Source organism: Marmota marmota, unplaced genomic scaffold (genome assembly GCF_001458135.2).
Source record: "Marmota marmota marmota unplaced genomic scaffold, marMar, whole genome shotgun sequence".
In the NCBI taxonomy this organism is placed as follows: domain Eukaryota; kingdom Metazoa; phylum Chordata; class Mammalia; order Rodentia; family Sciuridae; genus Marmota; species Marmota marmota.
The window spans coordinates 6,614,788-6,631,395 of record NW_025999869.1 but is presented as its reverse complement, the minus strand read 5'-3'; the positions used below and the strand labels follow the sequence as shown (position 1 = coordinate 6,631,395).

At 48.0% G+C, this 16,608-nt stretch overlaps 1 protein-coding gene across 20 annotated transcripts in view; it reads left to right on the top strand.

Moving 5' to 3' along the window:
• Tenm2 (teneurin transmembrane protein 2) overlaps window positions 1-16,608 on the top strand; it is a 1,198,434-nt gene that overhangs the window by 1,103,318 nt on the left and 78,508 nt on the right. For all 20 annotated transcript variants that reach the window (XM_048815904.1, XM_048815889.1, XM_048815861.1 and 17 more), the window contains one exon: window positions 10,204-10,350. In XM_048815904.1, the coding sequence (XP_048671861.1) occupies window positions 10,204-10,350 (147 nt within the window). The remainder of the gene's footprint in view (window positions 1-10,203; window positions 10,351-16,608) is intronic.

Genomic DNA, 16,608 nt, shown 5'->3' with positions numbered 1-16,608 from the left:
TCTGAGCCAGGCAAGCCTTCCCACCCAGGGTCTCCACCTGCAGGTTCAACCAACAGCAGATGGGAAAAAAATAATGCATCTGTACTGAACAGGCACAGACTTTTTTTTTTTTTTGCATTATTCCGTAAGTAATACAGTTGAACAACTATTTACAAAGCACATACATTATATTAGGAATTTTAAGTAATGTGAAGGTGATTTAAAGTATACAGCGGGGTGTGCATAGGTTCTATGCAAATACGAGGCCATTTTATGTAAGGGGTTTGAGCATCCAAGGATTTTGGTATCTGAGGGGGGAAACCTGGAATAGTCCTTTATGGACTCGGAGGCATGAACGACTGTACCACCACAGCTGACCAATGCTCTGGGAGGCTTAGCTCTGGGAGGCTGTAGTAGCTACTGTGGAGCCCACGCTACTTACTAAACACGTGGCTAAGTACAAAGAGCTGCCCTCTCCCCTGCTCTTGGGGGCCTTTATCACCACACCCACCTTCTGCTTCCGTGACAGCTAATGAAAAGTCCTCACTTCCATCCTCAATCAGGACCAACCATCCTAGGTTGCCTGAAACTCAGGGCTCCCCTGGAATCCAAGATTTCAGTGCTAAAATCTGGACAGTCCTGGTGAACTGGGATGGCTGGTCCCCCTAGCTGAGAACAGGGTAGGGAGTCCATCCTCCTATTGTCAGTCCCTGGTCCACCACTCTGCTACCCTGGCCACGTGACTTAACTTCTCTGTGCTTCGATATCCTCACTGAATAATGGGACTGACAATGGCACTTGCACTCTAGGTGGATATAACCACTAGTGACCTAGTGCGTGAAAGGTACCCAAAAGCACCAGGCCTGTGGGAACGCCTATGAGGATTTCTGTTACGGTTGTTATTACATAAAAATCTTCCTAGAATCCAAAATTTCAATCCTGGGGCAGATTCTTCCTTAGCCCTTTCAACATCTATAAGAAACAAACATTTAGTGATTTCCTTACAATTCCCGAAACTGTTCAGGGAACAAAAAAAAAAAATGGCCAGTTATTGTTGGCCTGATTTTACACTAGTTAAAAGAGAAACATCAGCCTGCAGAAGTAACAAGCCCGTGCCCACAGGCCTCCCAGGTGTTATTTGTATTTTTATGACCCTCCTGTGGCTATAAGGATGCTCAGTGGGTGTAGAAATTGGATGGTTAAAAATAACAAATAAGAAATCAAAGTCGTGCCTCGTCCCTATTTCCATACCAGTAGGCACCACATTCATTATTTGCTGGACAGCCATGGGAATAAACAATACAAGGTACAACAACTTGATTGTCCTCCAAGAACCAAATTAAACCATTGGGCTTTCTTCTGATTGTCATCCCTGCCTCCTCGTAGCTCTTGTCCCCTCTTAATCTACCAATGCGCCTCCTCGTCTACCTGGCTGGGTGTGCTGGCCTGTCTCTTTCAGTCTGGGGGCTCTCTGCTCCTTACAGGTGCAAGGCAGGGATCTGCGCTGGCTCACAGACACAGGCCCTGTCATCAGCTTGCTTCTGGACCTGGTGCTGCTAGCAGCTGCTTCTCCTGCTGGGCCAAGTATCATCCTTCCAGGGGCTTGGGGTGTGACCTGAGGGAAGCGTTTCCTTTTACCTGGCTGCTGAATCAAGGGCACAGCGAAGTAGCAAAGAAACGCTGCACGGGGGTTTTGTGCATTCATCCAACAAATATCTTTAATGCTAAGCACTGGGGTGAGCTCTGGGAACACAGCCATAAACAACAGAGCTTCCACTCTGGAGGTTTGGAGGATCCCAGGACAGTGGGCGTTAGAGCACAGGTTCTCAGCCTGCGCTGCATGTAGGAATCACCTGGGGAGCTAAAAGAGAAAAGAAAGAAGGCCTGGGGGTGTGGCTAAGAGGTTGAGCTTGGGCTTTGCCTGAGCAATGCCCTGGACTCAATTCCCAGTGCCAAAGGGAAAACGAGGAAGACCAGGAATGCCTGAGTCCCATCTTCACAGACTTCCTCAGTGGTGGTGGGCTGCCTCTGGAGAGTCAAGACTCCCAGGCGATTGGTATGTGCAGCCAAGCAGAGACCTGGTGCTCTCAACAAGGGACCAGTTTGAATTACTCCAGGTCTGGGAGGAGGAGACTGGCTGGGAAGGCACTGCAAGGGAGGGTCCCTGAGCCAGTGGAGCCCAGGATGGTAGGATTTAGCCAAGGTGGGTGCAGGAAGTCCCACTGAGGAAGAGGGGTTTGCAGAAGCCCAGGGGAGGGATCCAGGCTGTGCGTGTTCTGAAATGTGCCAGGAGCTATGCTGAAGCTGAGAGCAGAGACAGATGTGACAGGAGAAGAGAAGGGAGGAAGCACCAGGGCCAGATGATGTGGGGTCTTTGAGGGCTCGTGCGAGATCTAAGACTTAATCCTAAAGCAGAGGTTCTCCCTCCCTCGGGCCTCGGGCACACGGAGGCCCTGGAGGGCTTGTTGGACTGCAGATGGCAGGCCAGCCCCCGGTGCTGGTTCTGGAGCCTGGGATGGAGGCCAACCAAGAAGTGCAGTTCTAACAAGTTCCCAGGTGGCATCGATGCCGAGAAGCACTGCTTGAACCTAAAGCCGTGGGTGAAGCTAACTGGAGCACCCTGAGCAGAGGCTTGGCACAAGGTGGTGTGTTCTGCAGCCCCCAAAGTGATGCCGACTCCGGGAACCCGCCCACCACATCTTCCCTCCAATGAGGTAAAGCAGATTAAGAAGGGTGGCATTGAGGAAGAAAAGAGCAGGCACCCAAAAAAACGCACAGGCTTGCGTGGGACACAGGGTGGCTGATGATACTGACTCCACATAAGTTCCCAAGAAGGGCTGTTCCCAGTTACCCTCACGGCCAAGTTTCCTCCTCCCATGATCCTCTTCTTGAAAGAAGTCACGATGTTATTAGCGACAGCCTGAAACACCAGTCCAAGAGATAAGGGGCATCTCCCTTTCCACTTCTCTTCAAAGGAGAAAGGATGTTTACTTGTTTTATTTCAAGTTCGTCATTTTCTCTGCGGCCAAGGCTGAGCCCACATTCTGGCTTTTCCCAGTCAGACGGAAGTGATGCAGATCAGTGAGAATCCAGGTGCACCCAGGAAACGGTGGCATCAACAGCTGGAGCCAAATTTATGTCACCTCACAGAGGAGGCTCGGCTGCTACGGGGGGTGGCGGGGAGCATTTCCTCTTAGGAGCAAAAGCCAGTTTCTCCACCGCTGCAGACCAGGTGAAGAACTCTGCTCTTCCCAGCACCCCCACCTACAGACCTTCAGGACATGCGAATGCTGCCAAAGCAGAGAGATTTTTCCACGTCTCTTCTGGTGAAGCAAAGACAGCCATTCAAGCGCAGGCTCACGGCTGCATGTCCACACCAATTTGTGCCTAGAAACAGACCCTGCGTGGCTCCCTCCTGCACACGTGAGTGAGCAACGGGAAAAGCCCTGCCATTTTCTAGAGACCAGAATGCTTTTTTGGCAACTTGGTCTTCTAAAACTCATTGAAGGTCTCCCCCAGAGTGTTCCAAAGCATCAGATGCATTCCTGAGCATTGCCCCTGGTGTTTAGTATCAATGGCTACCGAACCCCTGGTGATCCCTGATCCCCAACACCTTGGCTGCCTACAACAAGAAGAGCTCTGGAGTGGAACAGCAGGTTCTGGATTGAATATTTCCAGTGAGTATCCTGCCGAATCCCAGCGGAGGCTCAACTCCAGGGAAACAGCGACATTTAAAACAGTTGCAGAGGAGCCGGGAGCCGCGTCCCTAATTAAGTCGCTATTCAGAAGTAGAGTTCTTCCCAGGAGAAAAGGCACCATTTCTTCTCCCTTCGAGGCTCCTGCCCTCATAGTCACTGCGAGCTCCAGCGGATCTTCTTCTCCCTCGGCTGGAGGAAGGTGGCATTTCTGGAGTTGGGTCTGGTGGTCACAGGGGCAATGAGGATTTCCTAGAACATGACATCATCACAAACAGAACCTCCAGGAACCCTCCATGTTTTCAACCTGAAATCGGATAGGCTCTTGTTTTCTTCCTGGACCGGGAGCAAGGCAGAGAGAACTGATTGGTACTTGGGGTTGTTCCCTGCAGAAAGAGCGCCACTAATTATAATATTTGTAGGAACAAAAACTCTATCATCACTACCACTGATGTGTGCTCGAACCATTGAACACTTAAAAGATGCCAACCTCTACTAAAACCCTCGTCCTTATCGTTTCACTGAACGTCACTGGCATCTGTATAAAATAATTGTCATCATCAACCTAATGAGGTTATTCAATCAACAAAAATATATTGCATGTCTGTTAGATGCCAACCATCTTTCGAGACCTTGAAGATATCTTAATGAACAAAGGAGAAGAAAATGTCACCCTGTTTGGAGGCTGTATTCTATTGGGAGACAGATTATATAAGGTTAATTGGTTCAATATGTACTTCTACCAACAGGCTGAGGCTCAGAGAAGTGCATCTACCAGCCCAAGGTCACATAGACCAGCAAGAGGCAGATCTAGGTTCTGATCCCAGAACTCTCCGGCTCCCATTCAGGTTGGGGTTTCGCACAAGGGTTCGTCCCAGGCTGGAATGGCTCTCCTAAGGGTCTCTTGGACCTTGCGCTGTCCCCACCTTTGCGTAGCCTGCTTTGTGCTCTCTCTTGCGTTTCCACCTGGGCCGGCTGCAGGCTCCGTGCTTTCCTCGGGTGTGCTCGATGTGGAGCATTCAAATCCCATGTCTCTCCCACACCCCTTGCGCAATATTAGCCACTTATTTCTACCTCTAAATTGCCGCACATGGCAGAGCATGTCTTGATGCTTTTTAAGAAAAGCTTTTTATGGTAATTATAGCTTTCTTCAGGTGAATTTATGCTCCCCTTTTTACTGTGCTATAGACATTATTTTGCTCAGGCCTAATTTTTGTTAAGGCAGAAAGGCTGCCTACCTGGTAACTGTGTCGACGAGAAGCCACCCGCACACCCCCTTCTCTTCTCTTAAAGTGGTGAGTACTTAGGTGTAGGAAAGTCTTGGAAACTACTCCATATTCATTGAGGATGCTGATTCCAGTCAGACACTCTTCGCTCATTCATTCCCTTCAACTACTTATTGAGTACTGGTAATCCAAGAGTAAATATAAACTAGACATGTCCCTTCGCCTGGTAGGTTTACACCACCACAGGAGTGCCCATGGCACCTGTTTGGTTGTATGCTGCACAATTCTAAGGATGCCCTTTACATTTTAGTAAATGACAATGTGCACACTTCTTTTTTTTGGTAGGGGGATGGGTACAGGGGATCGAACTCAGGGGCACTCAACCACTGAGCCACATCCCCAGCCCTATTTTGTATTTTATTTAGAGACAGGGCCTCACTGACTTGCTTAGTGCCTCACTTTTGCTGAGGGTGGCTTTGAACTTGTGATCCTCCTGCCTCAGCCTCCCGAGCCACTGGGATTACAGGCATGTGCACTACTGCACCCAGCATGTGCACAGTTCTTATGACAATTCTCCAGCAGGTCACAAGGACTGCTCTGTGGCCTGGCCAGCATCAAGGACATGCTGGACAATGCAGAACAGTTTGGGGGGCAGCATAGAAGAAAAAAGGGGATAAAGGGGCTACCACTCACCGGGATCCGGAGCCTTGGGAAAGCTTCCGAGAGAGAGGATATCGGAGTGTGGATCTGAAGGATGGTTGAAGTTAGAGAGATGAGAGAATGGAAAAGAAGGGTAAAACCCAAGACGGTGTTGAGACAGGCTGAGGTGTAAGGTCTGTGAGCTTGTCAAGGACTTCAGACTTGACTGAGGACCCATGGAAAACTATGGAAGTGCCTTCAGGAGGGTCCAGAATGGAGAGAAATGAACAATAGTGCAACACTGGAGACAGGGAGGACAGTGCAGAGATCTTGACAGGAGTCCAGACCAAGATTGGGATGGCAGGGGTTCACATGGTGGCAGTAGGCACGGGAGTGGAGGGCAGATTCCAAGATATTAAGGAGGGAGGACAGGTAGGACTTTGTGTTCGTCTGTTTTGCATTACTACAATGAAATACCTGAAGCAAGTTAACTTTATAAAGAAAAGAGGTTTATTTACTCACTGTTTTAGATGCTGAAAGTCCAAATGGCCTTATGTAGGCTCTGGTGAGGGCCCCCTTCGTTGTGTCATTTTATGGAGGATGGTAGCCTTAGGAGCTCATGCAAGAGGGCGAGATCGTATCTCAAATCAGGAAACCAGGCAGATACTGGGGTCCCACAATCCCTTCCAAGGACATGTTCCCCAGTGACCTAAGGACTTCCCACTAGATTCCATGCCATCTCCCACCACCACATTGAGGACCAGTGTCCAACAGTGAACCATGCAGACCATATCCATCTATAGCAGAGCTCTTATAATTAAGAGGAAAATTAGCAAGAACTTCATTAGGATTAAATTTTAAAATGAGAGAAATTGTGGGAGGAAGGAGGTAATTATGAAATGGCACCGAGGTTTAAGTTTGGGGCAATGGGTCCATGGAGGTGCCATTTGTTGAGGAAGGAATCAGATTTTATGGAGAGGAAAGGGAAAGAGGTGGGACTTTGTTGAGTTTGACATGCTTATCAGTGGTGAGATGCTAGCTGTAGTCCAGGGCCAGGGCTCAGAGGACTGGAGTTGAATTTAGGAATCATCAGACCATACAGGTGTGTTTGGGGTTTTGACAGAGTTTGGGGGTTTTGTTTTGTTTTGTTTTGTTTTGTTGGTTTTTGTTTTTTCATTGCAAATTTCTAAATTTCTGCATCAGCTCTCTAGGTTAGAAGACCACAAAACTAGTCCAAGATACTATTGTGCCCTTGAAGGTTCTCCCTGGGAAGAGGACTTTTGATCTTGGAGAGGGAAGTTTCCATTGTCTTCTCATGACTCTTACGAGAGTTCATGGATATGGACCAGGCTGAACTGATACAGTGCCGTTTGGTGTCCATTCATTCACATGCCCTCTCTGTCCCTGAGACCAGGCTCTGGCATCTAACAGCAGACAACCAGATGGCCGAGAGTACCTCCCAACCTCAGTACTGTTGACATTGGGGGCTATATCATTCTTAGTCATCGGGGCTGTCCTGTGCCTTGTATGTTCGGCAGCATTCCTGGCTTCTATCCACTAGATGTCAGATGTCATCTTTCCCAAAATTATGATGATCAAAAAATATCTCCAGACATTTTGCCAAATGTCCCGGGGCGGGGGGAGATGGGGCGCACAGAGGTGCCTCTGTTGGAAACCACTGATCTAGTGTCCAGAGAGAACCTGAAGCCTGCAGGCAGCCAGGTCTCCCTCGCCACATCAACAAGGAACCAAGGTCCCTGAGTCAGTGGTCTTAGAGGGAGGCACCAAAGAAGTCAGCAGAGTTAGCCTGAAATCCAGAAGACTCCACATGGGAGACTTCGTGGATGCCCAAGTGCAAGCCCAGAAGCCCCGTCCAACTTCAGTTAGAGCGTTCTCTCCAGAGGGAAGCCACCACCTGAGGCCCATCCGCCCTCCAGACTAATTACTTCCTACGTTTTGTTTTTCCTTAAGCAGAAGCTGGCTTTGCACTTTACAAACACAAAGAATCACCTCCTCGGAAGGCCACCCGCAGAATGAACTTGTGCTAGGGGTAGCTTGGGGTTGCCTAGCAACGCCACGCACCTACCAAGGCTGCTTTCTTCCTCTTCGAGCTAAAAGCAAAGTCCTGTCCATTAAATTCCCAGCTGCCCTGAAACTTCTCAGAGACTTGCCAGCACCCCCCACTGTTGGTGTTTTCATCTTGCTCACATGATGTGGAGAAAACCCGCTTCTGTGGTCTGTTTATCTCACTTCAGTTGGTCGGGGGGGGGGGGCGGGAAACAGGAGAGAAAGAGAAGGGGGAAAAAGACCTCCTTCACTCTAGGCGCATACATATTTTGAGTGCGGTATTTCTGACTGACATGCCGGCGTTCTCTGCAAATTTAAATTTTATGTAGTGGACGTGGGTTTCCTACACAATGAGGCTTCTGTTGAGACTCTGGGCATGATTTTAGTCAGACATGAGACCTCAAAGTAGCTAAATAACAAAGCACATATAATAGATAGCATGCTGAGCAAATGTTACGGGTCTGTCATTTAAGTCCATTCTCTGTGATCGGGTCCCCAACACTCCACTGGTGGAAATTGTAAAGCTGGAGGTGGCTGGAGGTTGGAGATGATCTCTTTTCCCTGAGAACCTGTGAAATATCCCTCGGGTGTTTCCTCCCAAGTTCCATTTTGTTCCTGCAGAAATGTTTGTGGCACTTCTCTGAGACTGGGAAAGACTCGGAGCACTTGTCACAGTATGACCAGGGGGGTGTGCATCTGTCACTCCCCAGGCAGGGCGACGGTCACCTCATTGGTAAGGAAAGGTCTGGAAGCCTGAATCTGGGCTTTGTAAAGATAAGTGCAGAAACCGAGCAAGCCCTGCCCGAGGCGTGTGCAGACACCAGACATGGGTGCTTTGTGTGCATCCTGGGTCTCGAGCCAGGTGGGGCAGCAGGAGAAAACAGCAGATCCCCTGCAGGCAGCTGGGCTTCCTACAGAGAGTGTCCCCCTAGAATGTCTCTGATGATCGCATTCTGGAGAGGATGGGCAAGCATAAGCATTACAGAGTCAGACGCTTCTTCTTAAAGATGTAAAGCTCAGTTGCAGATTCTCTAGATCTTTCTCCCTCTGAGGAGTCCTTTGAATTCCCACAGCTGCCACATGCACACATGCCACATGCACACCAGATTCTCATAAGGGGTCCTTGAGAGAAGATAGCAGGGTGCCCGGTGGAGGCCTTCAGAATGCTGGAGATCGCATGGGGGAAAGAGGAGCCTTTGACTCAAAAGAAGGTTTCAACTCAGTTACCTCCATTCTTGCAAAGCGCCTCATTCCTCTGCCGTGGCCCAATCTGGGCTGCGTTTTGTGTGGTTTAAAAATATATACAGAACAAGTTGGAAATGAGACGGTGGCGGAGGTAGAGAAGGGATTCAAGATAGATGTTCAGGGAAGCTACTTTCTGCAGACGATTAAATTAATGACCATCGGGGTATCGTTTAAACGAAGTAAGAAAGCATACCTAGGATGCACAACTCAGTAAATTTCGTAGAAGTCAATGCATTGTGTGCTTGAAACAAGTGAATTTTATGGTATGTAGATTTTTATGCCTCGATAAAGCTGTTGAGAGAAAGAAAAATGAAAACGTATCCAGGAATTCAGCATGTAGGCTTCGTGAGTGTGGCCGCATCCCACCCATTCTGTGCAACTCGATTTTTCCTGGCAGGACATCTCCCCTCTCTCTTTAGGACCTCCCGTGTTCTTTCCTTACCTACCAGGCTCAGCTCAAGAGAATAGTAACTGCAATAGTCTTAGGGGCTAGAGCAATTAGGGAATTAGGTTGACTGCTGATTTCACACCCAAAAGGAAGTGGGGGAGAGAGAGCCACAAAACAGGCATTGCCCATACTCGCCAGTCCATCCCTATATAGATCCCTCTAAGTCCCAGATCAGGGTACCCAGCACCGACTCCTTCTTCAGCCTTCAAATCCTGCAGTATTTTTAAATCTGCCACAGATAGTTGAGCGATAAACAACCAACATTTAAAAATGCCCCTTAAAACTAAATATTACAAGAATAGGAAAATAACCGAGCAGAGCCATTCAGTTCTCAGTCAGGAGCAGCTCATTAAAATCCTATGTAAATGCATCTTTAAAATTCTGAAAGATGGAGGGCATTTTGCCTCCATCCTGGGTTGGTAGGAAATGTTCTCTCTTTTTACAGAGAGTACTCCTAAAAAAGAAAGAAAGGAAAATAAGAGGAGAGGTGAGAGAGAGAGAGAGTGAGGGAGAAAGGAAAAAAGAAAAGAAAGGCAAGCCTCATTTGGAGGTAGTATCAACCCTGAGCTACTGGCTGGAACCCACAGCCTAGCCAGTCTGCTTGTCAGCTCAGCCTGGTGCAGTTGTCTGGGATGTGCATTGAACTCCCCACTTTGGAAAGATTGCTCTGACCCCTGCACCCAGGTCAGTTGTCATTGGGAATCCCCTGCATCTGCCACCCTAGTCCGTCTTGCAACTGCATGCATGGCCTGCTGCCCTGATCTTCGGACGGCAGGTCCGGGCCCCACTGTGAGGCTGGCCCAGTGGCTGCCCTGCGGGCTGGCTCCCCCTTTGCATGGCTCCCCTGCCTCCCTGGCGCGGCCTCACGTCCCTCCTTCTCATTCTCTCCATTTTTTCCAACCAGATGGCTGCCCTGATTTGTGCAACGGTAACGGGAGATGCACACTGGGTCAGAACAGCTGGCAGTGTGTCTGCCAGACCGGCTGGAGAGGGCCCGGATGCAACGTTGCCATGGAAACCTCCTGTGCTGATAACAAGGATAATGAGGGAGGTGAGCAAGCGTCTTCTCATTCCCAGCCCCCCAAGAGCAGAGTGTTGTTGTGTATGCTTTCGTCATGAGTCATTTTCTCCTGAAAGACCTCCCCTATCCTATGGTCAAATGTCACCACATTTCCTTTGAAACACATGCAGAACTTATTGCATTGTATCCTTACAACAGGTGAATTTTCTGGTATGTAGAGAACAGACATTCTTGGGGCAGCAGGGATTCCTGGAGGCATGGGCTGTGGGCACTGGGGTTGGATGCTGGCTTTGGAAACTCAGGTACCCAACACTGCATGCAGAAAGATAACTGGTGCTGGCCCTGCCTTTGGGGTGACCAGTCCAGCCAGGCCTTTCCCAGCCGGTGGTTACTGTGAGGGACAAAGGTGGTGACAGTCAGTACCTCACCCTGCACTAAGATGCATACTTGCAACCCTTGAGATGTCACCTTAAAGATGGTGGAACCAGGACCTCAAGAGCAGTTAATACAACCACCAGTAGTAAACCTGGAACCCAGTCTCCGCCCTGGCCCACGGTCCTTGCTCCAGTCTGTGCTCAGCCAACGATAGCCCAAGGGCCAAACTGGTTTGTGAGCTAAAAATGATTTTAACATTTTTAATGGGTGGGGAAAAATAATCTAAAGAATGTTTTATGACATGAGAAAATTATGTGAAATTCCAACTTCGGTATCCATAGTTTTTTTGAACCCACTTTACCGAGACATGATTCTCATATAAAAAGCTATACGTATTTGATGTATGTATGAGTCCCATGTGTTTGGGAATAAGGGATGAATCTGTCACCACCACCAAAGCCATAACATATTTTTCCCCTCCCAAAGTTTACCCCATACCTATTATTATTGTTGTTGTTGTTGCTAAGGTTTTATTAGGGTTTGGGTTTTGTGGTACATAAGATAAAAGCCTCTTGGTGAATTTTAAGTATGCAGTTTGGTATTGTTATCTATAGACACTATGCTGTATAGCAGATCTCTAAAACTTATTTATTCGGCATAATGGAAGCTGTGTGACCTCTAATCTGTACCTTCTTGTGTATTGGACAACTGTGCCTGTTTGTCTGTTTTGTCCATAGCCACAGGACATAGGTCAGTTGACAGGGGTCCCTGGGCCTTGCAGGAGAAACTTGCCACCCACCCCGATTCTAAACCTCTGTGCTGCCTCACTGTATTACCTCCTGATGAAGCACTAAGATTCTCCGACTAAATGGGGTTGGGTTAGCACATAGGTCCCCTGCTCTCCTAAGGATGCTGTGCCATGAATGTCCCCCAGATGTTAGTACAGGTGATGATCCACACACACCAAGATGACTTGCTGGTCAGAATTTACTGGGCCGGAAGTTTCAAGTGTAAGTGGATCCATGAGTCCAATGACTTGATTTAGCAAAAATGTTTATGTCCCACTATGTGTCAGTCACTGAGCTCCAGGACTGTCAATGTCTAATTGAAGCCACTCCTGCCTCCACAGCCCCAGAGGGTCATATTCAGGTGTCCACTGTGGGATATACTGCATCGGGGTGACAGATGAAAGTATTAGACATTCTATTCTTATTTTTTTACTTTTCTTCATCCTCTTGATGGACATTTTGCAATTCCCATAATCTATGCTTGCCTCGTACAGGTCTATAATTTGTGAACAAACGGACAGACTGATGGGAGTTCACAGTAAAAAAGGTTTGCAGGCCCCACGCAGCTTGCAGAGCTCCCATTCATTCATTTTCTCTTTCCTGAAACGGAGCCAAAATAGCAACCTCTTTAATTCATTTTTTAACAAGGCGAGGCACAACTACAGAAGGCATTTTTCTCCAGAGTCAGAATCCAGTGACTTTTGCTGGTGAGGTTCGCTGTTTTGCTTCTGCTCCCTGATGACTTCGCTGAGCGCAGCCGCTGCTGACAGATCAGCTTCTCCTTCCTGGCTGCCTTCCTGCTCAGGCGTCAGCAGTGCATAGAGTAGCAAATTGCTGAGATGCAGCACAGAGGGGCAAGAAGGCCGTCCTGGGGACTCAGTCCCTCCCACCCCACCCGCTCCCCGGGGGGCGGGCATCCTTCTTCCTCCTCCAGCCCTACCCCATGTCCCCACCCACATCAGGCCAAAGCCACATCCCTGCAGTGGGGTAGCTAGAAGAGGCACCAGGTCCTCTGGCTGAAGGGCTCCCCAACAGGCACAATTCCGGGTCCCTCCTAGCAGGCAGAGCCCAAGCTTCCGAAAGGCAGGGGACAGAAGCCAATGAGGCAGTGATTATGCTAAAGACAATAATAGCCTTGTTGTGGGAACTATTAAAGCAAACCTCCCAAGGAAGTAATTAACCACCAAGAAAAAAGACTCCGCACAGTGTTTATAAAAAGAAACTCCCAGTTACTTCAGAGTTGCTTATGTCAGGTGAGAGAGGTAGACACGCTCTCTCTCTCACCTGGCGTAAGCAATTCACAATTAACTGAGTTCTTTTTTTGGAGGAGATTCCTCGGTGCAGAGTATCCTTTCCATGGTTAATTACTTTCCTAGGAGGTGGGCTAAGCACTTTGCTGTTTATTGATAAATATTAAAGTTGCTTCTCATCAGCCCCAGATCCAGTCCTGCACACACTAATTACATGGGGTTTTTTGTTTGTTTCGGGGGCTGGGAGTGCTGCCCCCATCTCTGTCCTGCTTCGGGAGTTCTCAGCAGGGACTGTATGGGTTTAGAAACCTGGCATCAGGTCAGAGAGGCATCCAGGCAGAACATGAATGCAGCCCTGGGTGCAGCTGCAGAGAACACGTTTGTTATAAATCCCATGAATGGGGAAAATAACAGCGCACTCTTCCAAAGTGGACTGGAAAAGGCAAATCACTTTTCTGCCTAGAAACGTTCTAGCTTTAAAAGAAATAAATCTCAATTTAAAGTGATTTAAAAAAAAAAAAACTGTGAGAGATACAGATAGAGACATTTGAAGCCCTTAACAGTCTGTTACAACCTGGGTTCAATACCACCCAGGAAATTGAAGCCCTGGTCTTTGGGTGCCACTGGTTGTTCTGAAAGTTTAGTTTGCAGCAGAATCACCCCCCAAGAACTTGATGAAACACAGATGAGGAGCTGATCCCCACCTCAGCCCAAACTACTGAACCTGGGGTGCAAGAATTGAATTACTAGTAAGTCTCTAGGTGACACAGACGCCACTTTTCTTTGAGAACCAAAGTCCTGAGACATCCTTTATATGTAATGAATTAATTTCTCTCCTTGGCATCTAGAATGGCGCCTTCTTTGGAAGAGTTGAGAAATATTTCCCTCAAACATTTTTCTGCTTTCTGTGATACTTAGATGAGAAAGGCCATTGCAAATGGCTGTCTTAGAATCTCCCATAAAAACAATCTGTGCCAGCCCCTGTCTTCTTATTACCATCACTTTCGAAGGCTCCCAACTCCCCAGTCATGTGACTGCTCACATAGTCTCAGAAAGCAATGGCTGGTTCAGAAGGGACAAGCCTAGCCTGCCGTGGTCCCTGTGTGGGTAGTGGCAGCGGTTCAAATAGACATGTCAGCCGGGGACTGTCTTTTGAATAGTGAGAGAGCTTCACTTGAACCACTCACCCCAATTTGAAAAAGAAGAGACTCAAAGAAATAGTTTTGCTTACAGAAGACAAATACCAGCTCATTAAAGTCTGAGGATACACACAACGTGTTCACCAAATGACAGGCAGATAATATTTAATTATCACCACCAAGGCAGAGGTGCGAGATTTAGTTCATCACAGCCAGGGGTAGGAGAGAGGGTGTAGATTTCCTCTAAAAGTGGGAACTACAAGGTGAGGAGGCATCGCTAGACCGTCTGGCCCTTCCCTGTGTCCTTTTATCACCCAGAACTTAGAGACAGGAGCTCCAGCCCCTTCCCACACCGTGCCCAACCCCCATCATTTCAAGCCACATGAGAGTCTGGTGGAAGCCCCTGTGGGGTCTCCCGTCTGTGTGAAGAGCTGAGTTAGGGTCACTCCCCAAGAGGTGGCAGGGTAGGGGTAAACCTGTGTGGGCTGCCCTTGTCCACTGTCACCTCATGTCACTTCCTCCCCGGTATCTTCATCTCCCCTTGGTGCTGTTTGAACAGAGCACTGAGAGACATTTCCTTCCTTCTCCTCCTCTTCCCTAATCTCAGGATCGGTGATAGAGCCCGGGCTACAGTCAGCCTGTGTGTCCAGCTCTTCAAGGTCTTTGTTTTCTTGTATGTAAAATAGGAATCTTCGGGCCAACTCGGTTAGCTGGTGTGCAGTTGAAGTGAGCAGATGCTTGTCGTGTATCATATGAGACACCTGGTTCCTAGAATGTGTTGGCCCGAATTTGGCCAGCATGAATATTATTAACATTAATGTCATTGTTTTCTAGAATGGAGACTAAATCTATAGATGGAGCCCAACTAAAAATTTTTCCAACTAATAATTTTTGCGGTATACATAACCGCAAAGTTTCTAACTTTGGGCTTATCAAACGTTGGTGCTGTGTAACCCCATGGAGAGCTTAAGTTAGATTTCTAGGCCCCTGCCTTTCAAGAGTCTAAGTCAGCTCTGAGATCTAGGAACCCACATTTTCCCCAAGCACCCCAGACAATCTGATACAAGTACACCACACAGCACATTCTGAAGAAAATTATTTCAATGACAACTCATTTCCCCTGGCCAACCCAGACCATGTCCTAGTGTCTCTACCCCAAACCTCTGCCCCTGGAATTCCCAGAACATGAGAGGGATGAAGTGAGGAGAGAGGGTTTGTATTTCAAGCAGAAACAAATAAATGGAAAAACACACGAGCACATTTTCATGTTGCTGAGGAAATACATAGGTATGTTTTAAAAGCGCTTCTCCTTGGCCAGTTGGAAAAGAGAATGATGTCTATTTCAAAATCATAAAAGCCTTTAACTGTCTATCTCAGGGATTCATCCATCCAGCTCTCCACCCACCCCTCCCACCATTCAGTGGCCGGTTGGTGCAGGGTTTAGGAAACATTTGTGAGGGTCTACTCAGTGTTAGACACTAGAAATTGGCCTCAGAAATACTGAAACCCACATGTCCACAGCTTACTCTCTGAGAAGATAGGATGTATAAACACATTGTTATCGTTTTTACAATCCAGCGTGTAAGGGGTGTCAGAGACAGGCCACCCAAGTTCAGCAGGAGCAAAGAGAAAGAACTGACATGGAATGGGACACTCACAGGACATGAGAGAAAGCCCATGCCAGGGGAAAGCCCCAGGTTTTCAGCCTGTCCCCAGGGGAGCCCTCCAAGCCACAGATCTCAATTCAGCATCTTCATTTCTCTTCCTGAATTGAAATCTCCACTCTGGCTTCCCTTCCCAAATGGTGGGTCCCACCCCACCTCCCTCTGCGAGGTTTGGGTCCTTGTTTCACTGCGAAGGAGGCTGCCTTGGGTTTAGAGATGTGGATGTTGGCCGAGGCTCTGGGCACCCCAGCCAACGCTCTCTAGCCAGGTCTAAATGAGGAGAAATAACACTGGAGCTTGTCCAGGGCACTTGGAACAGATGAACCCACCCCTCGCCCACTGCCTCCACCCCTCCCTCCCCATCCCCTCACCATCCAAATTGGTTTGATATGACTCAGGGATGCTATTTAGGCATCTATCTCACTTGTTAATTAATAACTCACCTTGTCTTTGCATTTAGCAGAGCCAAGTTAGGGGCTTGAGAGACTCTGAAAGACTTATGGTTGTCAAGTCCAAAGAGTCCAGTTTCTTCCTCTGGCGAGGGGCAAAGTTTGGTGAACCCATTGCAAAGGCCTTGATTAATATGTGCAAATCATGTTGATGGATGGGTCGGGTGGGAGGCAGCTGAAAAGTGCAGCCTTGCTCTATTAATTGGGTTGGAAGAGGATTCCTCTCGCAGTCCAAAGAGCTTGTAGCAAATGTAGCTGGAGCCATAAACAGAGCCCTAGGTTCACTCCCAGAGAGGAAAGCAGCGCATCTAATGCTTAGGAGGAGAACTTGGCCTTCAGGCCACAGCCAGTTGGCTGGGTGCTGGGTCTCTCTTCTTTGAGAGGAAGCAGAACTACCCCCAGCTGAGATTTTAGAGGAGCACATGGCAACAGGGGTCTGAGATTATTCTGGATCTTTCCGTTAAAACAAGATCTTTGACAACATGTACATATTGGACTAGAGAATTGTCTATTTAGAAAACCAAAGTTTGGGATATAGCTTTATTCTGCTGGAGTTTTTTAAAGAAAGATAAAGCCTATTCTCCATTGCATATAAAATTATAATCAGTAAGATTTTTAAGAGA